Raw genomic sequence first — 9,640 nt, forward strand, 5'->3', positions numbered from 1 at the left:
GGGTTGGGGGGGGGGGGGGGGTTACTGGGGGACCACCCACACCCCAGCTCCCTGGAAGCCTCCCCCAGATCAAGGCACACAGGGGCCCCTCATTTTCCAGCCCCAGACAGCATAAACACGGGTGGACGATATCACATCTGAGCTGGGAACTCAAGGAGGATTTGTTTTCCAAGATCCTAACAACAAATGAGGTCTTTTCTGGCAGGTCCTTCGTGAGGACACGCCAGCCGCCCAGTCAGCTGTGCAGCCCCACATCCAAGAGATGTATTTATCTTGGCCTCCATGGGAAGCGGAGAGAGTCCCAGCTTGCAGAGGTGTGGGGGGAGCTGCTGGGAGAGGAGCCGGTGAGGGGTCTCTGTGTCCCTCTTTGGACAGGACCTGATCTTAACTACTTGGCAGAGAGGCTGCGAGGTCCCATGAAGCTTGTGTGATGGGGGAGAATGTTGAACAGAGGATGTTTCAGGTCTCCTGAACCCCAAGGTGGGGCTTGTGGTCTTCGCAGGGCTGTCCCACACTTGCCATGGCACAGTGACAGTGTGTTTGAAGCTTCTCTAAAACACAGGGATGGTACGCGGTGTCTCCCTGGCTGCTGCAGCTCAGCCCTGCCTGCGCCATCGCCTTCTCCCCTGTGCAGCAGGAGGGAGAGGAGCAACACAGCAGAGGTCCCAGGGATGGGCCATAGTCAAGGTCTGGTCTGCCAGACTGAAGCTTTCACCCACCTCCTCCCCTGTTTCTACTGTAATGCTGTCCTTCCTCCACCCCTCACCCTTAGTGCTGGCATACTGACGTGCTTTGGTGGAAGATATATGGGTGATATACGATAAACAGACAATCTGCTCCTGTTTTCCCCTAAGCACACCAAATCTCGACGTATGCCATGCTGCCGACATGCAATGTGGACTGCTCAGCCCCATGTATTCCATGGTTTCTGGGAGCAAATGTCCTCTGGGTCTCCTCCTCTGGGGTCCTCCAGGATCTGGCTGATGTGTGTGTATACTAGCGCACTTAATCTCGTTTGCTGCGAGAGGTGTCCCAGTTAACAGCACTGCATCTCCGCTCTCCATCCATGCAGTACCCAAAGGAAGCCCTGTCTGGTGATGGTTCTAGCAGCTGCCTCCTTTCTGCTGCCCCATTAGCAGTATCCAGGCTCCAGCCTGGTCCAGGAAAGGATGCTGACAATTTCTGTTTAGCAGTTAAGCAAGTTTTTAACTAAACAATACCTGCATAAAAAAATGGAGGGGTAGGAGTACAACAGGGCAATTTATTATTGGTACAAATTAACTGAAACTATCTCAACTTCACTGTCTAAGCCAAGAAAAAAAGGCAGGACACAAAAAGCATGATGAGTGACAATGGAATGGGATTTTTTATTTTTGCTCCTCTTTTAACCATCACAGATGTCACCAGCAGCAAAGATTTTAAAAAAATCTGGTCGTGACATAGAGTTTTTAAATTAATAGTCTCTTCTTTTTCATAGATTCAGTAGCTTTCAATTTCTGAAATTCCATGCTGGGAAGCAAAAAAGCACGAAGAAGTCTGTGGTAATCCTGTTAACTGGCAGGGAGAGGGTACTATCCTAGCAAGGACAGTCTGGAGAAGAGATTGGGAACCGGGAGGGTTTTTAGTTTTCACATTCTTCATTTCACTTTGTTTACTCAGCGCCTGCAGAAAGGCTGGAATGCCAAGTGCCAAGATTTTCCTTTTTCACACATACAGAAAATGTTTTTTTTTAAAAAATCTGTGTTTGCTTTCTATCAGCTTAAAAAAATGGAAACACTTTCAAAATGGAGAATAGAAAGTTTTCTCTAACATGAGTTCATATGCTACAAATTGAAGCATGGAGTTTTTTGCTTCTTACTAGCTACAGCCTCACAGCTCACAACTTGTATATGTGCTACCGGCTAGTAGCAGCAGTAAGTGGACAGTTGCGTATCAAGGTGTTTCTTTGCCCAGAGCTAAAGTCACAGCTGATGAACAGAAAACTGTCAGAGGCTTGTACCCTCTCTAATGGTACAGGGAGCAGCTTTGCACATCGTTTTGATCTGGCCCTCAGTAGTGCTTGGAGCTGCGGTGCCCTTGAGCTGTAGCCAGCTGTGGGCAGGCAGGGGTCCCAGCATGGTCCCTCAGCCCACTCCTGACACTCAGTTCAGGAGACCGACCACCAGCGTGGAGCATCTGCTTGCCAGGGACACAAGACCTGCCTCCCCGCACAAGCAAGCATCTGCAAAGCCTAAGTTGGATGCTTTGGAAGCAATTTTTGTGCACCCCAGCCCTGGCCCCATTATGAAAGCATTGAATTAAGAGTTATTAAATTAATTACTAAATGAATCCCCTTCAGGAAAAAAATAATGCTGTGTATAGCAGAGATTTTTCTGTGCCTTTTGATGTGATCCTATTTGGATTGCAAAGTCTTGCCTGATGTAGGCTAAGGTGTTTCTGCTTTGGATCTATCTGGTATTGGAGGTCATAAAAAATTGGAAAGAGTTTGCCAGCCAGCTCTTCTGGGACCATAAATGGTCTGTGCACATCTTGCAGGTACTGTTTTTGCTTGAGGGCCTGCAGATGGCAGGGCCACTTTGCCCAGACCAGAGCTCCCCCACCCTGACTTCTCATGAGCCCTGGTCTTCTCCAGGCCACTTAAGATTTTGTTTTTTTCCTTGAGGTCTTTCTTTTCAAAGCAGGGCTGATGAGACCCAGCAGGGGAAGAGCAGAGCAGGGCATGTATCGAAGTGGACAGAGCTGGGCCTGTCAGGATGCTCACAGCAGGCTGGGTTCAATCCTTGGGGATGGCAACACCACGATACCTGCTCCGGAGCATGAGTACAGGGCTGGTGACTGTAAAGTCCTGCTCTCTTCCTCCTCCTGGCTGGCAGCATGAGCAGGGCATTTCCCAGGGCAAGTCACCCAGCAAGTCTCCAGGGGGGCTGGAAGCGGAGTGAGGAGGTGATAAATGAGCATGTCTGGGTCAGCATTGAGGTGACTCCTCAAGCAAGGGAATAGCAGAGGAAAGACGTTGTGGGGAGGGAAGGAAGAGACAGGGAACTGCATGTCTCACTTGGGCTGTTAAAACCTACTTACCTTACCCGTGTGCAGCTGTTTGCATGGAGGAACTTAACTCTTCCCCAGCCTATATAGCCCTACGGCAGCCTGTGCTTGCATCTGCCCTCCTGGGTCTTGTCACTTCCCAGGCAGTGGGGACATCACAGTGGGACATGGGAAGAAAAGTCTCACCGTAGCAGCAAGGCATGCATATAATATTACATAATACAGTACATTTAGCTAAATGCATGTACTTATGTTCATCACGGGTGGATACCACGTGGGTACACACTGTGGTACCTTTGCTGCATTGGCTAATATACACACTGTGGGTTTTCTGACAAATCTGACTTGCTCAGTGCAGCGATAGTTTGCCCCTGTTTTGTGCACCAGGTATAGCATCTCTATATATGTACATCTGCCACATGCTGGCTCTCTTAAAAAGAAGGCAATTGTCTCAGAAGAGCACTTTCTCTTCTGGATTTAGACACAAGTGGTCCCCATATGATACATCATGCCTGCTGGTGATCTCACACGCTGTCCCTGCAGTCAGTGAAAGACCAACAAAGAAAGAAGAGGTTGTTCCTGTAGCAAATGCTACAGGAGCACACGCTGTGGTTTCCAGATCTCATACACAGTCAATATAGGGTGCACAGCACTTAGTGTTACTGTGCTCTTGCTGTGGGTGGCCAAGTGGGTTTGTGTTTTGTTGGGCTTTTTAAATTTCATCTTTGTTTTGCATAGATTCATCTGAATGCTGACAGAAGTGCCTGGAGACATGAGAACGTGCTTTAGACAAAGACAATGTTGTAAGACGTGCAGTGTCCAAGTAAGCTGTAGCACGCAGACTTGCAAATGCTTTTGCTGGCTCTCTTCCAGAAGGATATAGCAGTTATCATATTCCTGGGAACTATACCCTCTTTGTTTTCCTCTATTGCTTGAGGAAGGGGGGCTTTTTACTACAATTGCAGTGAGTTTAAATAATGACATCTGTATGCTGAAATTGCTTTTTGCCCTGTTTCTACTTTTGAAACTCTTAAGATAATGTTTGATTATGGAAGAAAGCTGCAATAATGGAAGGAATATTAAATTCAGACTATTATGGTGACTAACACTGTGTTACTATTTTGATAATCATTAAAAAGGAGATCACCAAAGGTCATTTTCTCGGGCTGGAGAAAATAAGTTACAACAGGGGATGTAAAGAACTGGGGTTGTACAGGTGACCAAAACAAATTTGAGAAGTGACCTTAATTCTGTATATGAGTGTCTTTTGGGGTGCAGAAATGCCAGCTAGTGTAGGGCTTTTTAATCTAGTGAGCAAGGCACAGAATAGCCATGGTTGAAGATTAACAAAGGTCAAAAATAAAATTAGAGACCAGGCATACTTTTTGAACAGTGTTTACTGGTGAGGAATATTGGGATGAGCAACCCAAGGAAGAGATTGATTAGTTGGTTACTGATGTCTTCCAAGGAGGTCTGGGGTCTTTCTGGGACACGGGCTTCAGGCAAGCAGATGCAAGTGGCTTCAGGCAGCATTAAATGGTTGTGTCTTCGGTCTGTTTGCTCATCTGATCTTCCCTTCTGGCCCTGTGAACCAGGGACATCTGCAATGAAAACTGGTGTCTTATAGTCTTCTAGGCCTCTTTTTTCAATAAAAAAAAAAAAAGAATTGGAGTCCATAGAAGAATGAACTTGTCTGATGTGGAGATCAGAAGAATACTGTCCTCTGTATTAGTGCACACAGTTAATTAAACTTCCCAACAACACTGCAAAGAACAATCTCCATTCTGTTCCTTAAAGAGGTGGGCAAACTGACAGCAGACAAATCCTATAGGGAGCTCACATCAGCAGCAGCTAGAGCTCATTGTTTCTATATGAAGACTATACTATACATCATACAAATACGTGACCTAACAGTTTCAGCACTCACCTGCCGGTTTCCCAGACCGGCAGCAGTTGCCTGCGTGGAATTTAGCAGGTTGATATATGCTCACGAGTATGTGGACTTAAAGAAGCTGAAGAGATGGGGTTCTCCTCTAAGTAGGAAGGCTGCATTTTTGGTGCACCACAGAGGCTTCCTTCTAGCTCTTTTGAGACTTGCAGCAAAGAAAGTACTTGGCGGCCTAAAGAGGACAGATTACTGCCCATCCAATCCACCAGTTCTCCTGGATTAAACCTGTTTGGTTTAATATGGTAGATGGTGACTGCCTCAAACTGGGACTGCTTCTCTCTAATGGGGAGGAGGAAATGTTTTGCATAATTGAAATGCTTCATAGTCGGGAAAGAGAGTTCAAAATCCATTTCAAGGTCATGTGTACCCAAAGTATACAGAGTCCTCTGCTCAGAATGATGCCTTTTCAAAACAAGCATACCAAGGTTATTTCAGCTCTGATCATCAGGCTCACCATAATCAAAGCCTGTTAATCTGTATCCTTGCAATATCATGACTCACCAGCTAATGATGACAGCATCTCACACATGCATCAGTTGTTGCTTTTTAAGATATGGAAATCATGAACTCCCAGTACAAATTAATCTTCAACATTTATTTTCCCTTTTTTGTAAATTCACCTGCAGACTAACTTTTAAAATCCAGTATCTCCTCTTCTGAAAATTAGAAGAAGCAGAAGACATCTCTAGGCTATTATATACTAGTTTCTTGTAATATAAAATTGCCCAAGGGCCCCCAAGATGCCCCAAGAGGGTCAAAAATGTCTGATAAAATTACTGCTGTCCCCACAACTAAGAACAAAGCTTGTTCAGTTAAAAAAAAAAAAAAGCTAACAATAATGGAAAATAAAAGTAATATATAAATGTTTTAGCCTAGTTTTTGCTTGTTTGTGGAAAAACAATGTGCCCTATGGATAAAGGAGGAGGGAAATGCAAGTTTCCCAAATGTTATCCTATGTTTCTAGGTCGTGCTGTTATCCCTTCCCATTCACAGCCTGATCCCCGCAGCCCCCGGGTCTGTGCGCTGGTGGGTACCTTAAAATGACATCAGCCTTGGCAGGTGCTGCGTGTGTAGAAGGAGCCAGGTGCCAGCCAAACACGTGGCACCCGCGTGGGCTGCTGCTGCTATGGTTTATGTGTGTGGACTGGGTACGGTGTGTTGGGCAGGCCATGGGGTGTGGGATTTGTTTCTTCTGGCCTCAGCTGTCTAAAAGTTGTCTGTCTGAAGCTAAGTGAATAATGTGATCTTTCTCTACAATTAGCAGAGAGCAATATGCACCTCCAGAGGATAACTCCTCACGGATACCTTAGATGCCTGTCTTGGGATGGCATGAATTGCTTTCCAGAGGTGCCTCTTCTTCTCCATTGACTGTGAAGGGCACAGCGGTGGCTGACAAGCTTCAGCAACTAACTTTTAGGTGGCTGAACTGGGGGATATAAAGAGCTACCTAGAGGACCTCAATAAAAGGTAGCAGAGTCAAAAAGATCATATGAGTGCTTGCAAGGTAAGAGGTCCCTGAGTTGAAATCAGGGCTTTCCAGCTGATTTGCAGGATGATCCAGTCGTAGCAGTGGTGGTGCTGGTGGCATCCTTCTGCTGGAGAACACCAACCTGATTGTGCTGTTTTTTTTTCTCCACCCCTGAAGGTCGCCACTGTGAGGTCCATCAGATGATTGGAAACTACATGTGGGACCAAAAGACAAATGTATCTTTCGATATTGGTGTGAATAAAGAAAGCCTGCTGCCTCTCTGGTGGAATGGATCGGAGCCTTTGTGGGTCACAATGATGAAAGAAAAAAAGAATGTTTCCATGTACTACTGGCCAGGTTAGTATATCAAAAATTGCTACCATCTTAATAGTGCATCTTTACATCTAAGCACTCCATATGCTGTAGGATGGCTCTTTAATACAGTTCTGAAATACAGACAAGAATTATGAGTGGTTTACTAACTACTCTTAGAAATGAATTCTCTTTTCTTAGGCCATGACAGTTTGCATAAGCTTAGAAATGAAAAGGCTGAAGTGTCGCTGGACGTAGCTTTCCACTGAATGTTACCTTCAGAGGGGCACTGGCTGGCTTGCAGAGCATCCCCTCCTCCACCAACTGCTCGTTCCTCTTGCACACCTGTAGCTTCTGCTGTGCTGAATGGTTGCTCCATATCACTGATCAAAGTTAAACAGTAACCATTCTCCCCCGGTGTTTGTTTGGTTTTAACCTGGAAAGTAGTAGCTGAGAGCTGAAGATTGTCTGCTCTGTGGGGGCAGCAAAATCCAGCTGAAAGCAAAGTATCCTTTGGTGAGCTGGAGTGATCATTCCTGTCCTCTTTCATCATTAACTCAGCTGAGGTCCCAGTTGCTCTGTGTCTGAGCTATTCAATTGGAGGGACTTGGCCTTTCCATTCCTTGTTTGTCGGATATTGGACAACTGAAATTGCTAGGGATGTATAATAATGAGTCTTTTTTAGCAAATAGGAGTATACCCTTAGGCTGTCCATTTAGGAACCCATATGGAAATAAATGTTCCAGCCGTGCAGACAGACCAAATCCCTTGCAAGGTACCTAGTTTCTCAACTTTTTGACCTTTTAACTCTGCTGCCTAAGCAGTACGCAGATATCCTCATCTGTGTAACTGCAGGCTAGGGAACCACCCATTAGAAGACCTGTACTGAACACGGCCACTGCCAGCGGGTTGGTCAGCGGCAGCTGACTCACTGCAGGCTCCCGGCCAGCTCATCTTCTGCATCCCAGCACACGTGTGCCTGGTCATGGTCTTTCCATGCAATGTGGCTCATGGTGTCCCAGAAAAAAGGCCACAGTTCTCAGGAAAGGGAAGAAAGAGTGAACCAAGATGATAAACATTGAAAAGCCATCCACAGTGTTTCTACAGTACTGAACAACAAGAAGATCTGAGGGTGACGATATTGCCTCATGGACTCAAAGGCAGTCCAAGGGACAGGAATTGCAGACTAGATTAGATATAATGGTTTGGATCAGCCTTCAAAAAAGCACTTCTTTTTATTGGAGCTCACCCAAGTGACCTAACACCAATGTAAATAATAGGATATAGAAATTATACAAGAATGTAGAAATTCTCCTAAAGGTTTACAAAAAGACTTGTTTCTATAGACTATTCATTTTTAACTACTAATGTAACTGCACTGAATAGGTATAATTATGTACTGAATAGATGTAACAGTCTACAGAGAGCTACTGAAATCCAAAAGAGCAGTATCACTTTCCATTAAATACCTTTGGACTTTACCTAGCTTCTTCATGTTGCCCTTTGAGCAGTGTCTCCCAAGGAGAAGACATATGAGGTGCATATGTACGTATCCCTGTATACATGTGTATACCCTTCACATTTACCTGTCTACTATTTCCAGTGGAAAACTGCAAGCACTTTTCCCAGTCCTTACACTGCCAAGTGTACGCATTGACTCTCTTACAACACAGAGGGGCATTTTTTTGTTTGGATCTGATATTTTAGCTGTCAACTGTGACATGTCCATCTGTCCGTCATTAATTATTTATCTGTAACAGATGACCTTTGGCAAAGTCATCAGTACCTCAGTTCAGCAAATGCTTAAGCACACGTTCATTTTAAGGGTATTCACGGTCGCAAAGGACATGTTGGCCATACAGGGTCAGGCACAGGGCAGGAAGCAGGGTGAAACATAGAATTATTGAACTAAAACACAGGGCAGCTGGGCAGCAGTAGGATGCCAGGTGTAATTGGAGTAAACAGAAGTTACCCCAAATGCAATAGTATTTATTACATTTTCGCTGTATGATTTTTTTTTTACTGTTTTCTAGTTCCATAGTAAGGACGTAATCCTTTCTAAAAATTCTAGATCTGTTATTTTTAAAGCTTTAATTCTTAACAAGGCGTTTGACTGGTGAGCAATGCCAAACAAAATTTAAAAAAAAAAAAAGGGGTTTAAGGTGTGTAGAGGTCCCAGAGACATTTGCACTGCATATGAACTGCTATTAGTGATTAACTTTCCAGCCTGAGGACATACTGTGGCTTAGTAATGAATCTTGCAAATCTGATAAAGTTCTGAAAAGGAGAAGTTTGAGACTCAAACTCTTAATAGGAACAGCAATGTACAGCCAAATTCATCACACTGTGTTCTGGAAGATGCTATTTACTCTCTAGCCAGCGGTGAAGACAAATGAGACTGATCAAATGTAGCAGAAACGCGTTGTGAATGCCAGCAAGCTGATTCCCAGGGTTAACTTACACCACTGCCATTTCCTCCTCAGAGCCAGTTCCAAGCTTTGCAAAGTCTGAATCCAAAATCTGCCACTTCATATTCTTCCCTGTGTTTCTCTCTCATGTGTAGTCAGTGCTTAAAAGAAAAAAAAAACAGATCCCAGCAAACGGGGACGTGGAGCAGGAGGGCTGTCGGATGTGAACACCCATCCATCACAGCTTATCTGTGAGCCCAACATAAAAATGGCAAAGACAACTCCTGGGCAGAATTCATCTGAGCTCTCCTGCCTCTAGAAGTGGAATAGTCAGAATACCACCATGCCGGGGGTCCCAACTGCCACTTCTGCCAAAATATAAGTACTTGGCCTGTAAGGACATTTTTCTCCTTTCTTCATGGAGTTCATTAGGCAGTTTCTGCTCTTCCAGGCATTCCT

General features: G+C 44.9%; 1 protein-coding gene across 1 annotated transcript in view; it reads left to right on the forward strand.

Annotated features, from left to right (window-relative positions):
• Positions 1-9,640, forward strand: part of LOC104472374 (ectonucleotide pyrophosphatase/phosphodiesterase family member 6-like) — a gene marked incomplete at both ends in the record, with an annotated part of 21,252 nt that overhangs the window by 3,532 nt on the left and 8,080 nt on the right. The window contains one exon of the mRNA XM_010088025.1: positions 6,639-6,818. Coding sequence (XP_010086327.1) covers positions 6,639-6,818 — 180 coding nt within the window. The remainder of the gene's footprint in view (positions 1-6,638; positions 6,819-9,640) is intronic.

Source organism: Pterocles gutturalis, unplaced genomic scaffold (genome assembly GCF_000699245.1).
Source record: "Pterocles gutturalis isolate BGI_N339 unplaced genomic scaffold, ASM69924v1 scaffold48066, whole genome shotgun sequence".
Taxonomy (NCBI): Eukaryota; Metazoa; Chordata; class Aves; order Pterocliformes; family Pteroclidae; genus Pterocles; species Pterocles gutturalis.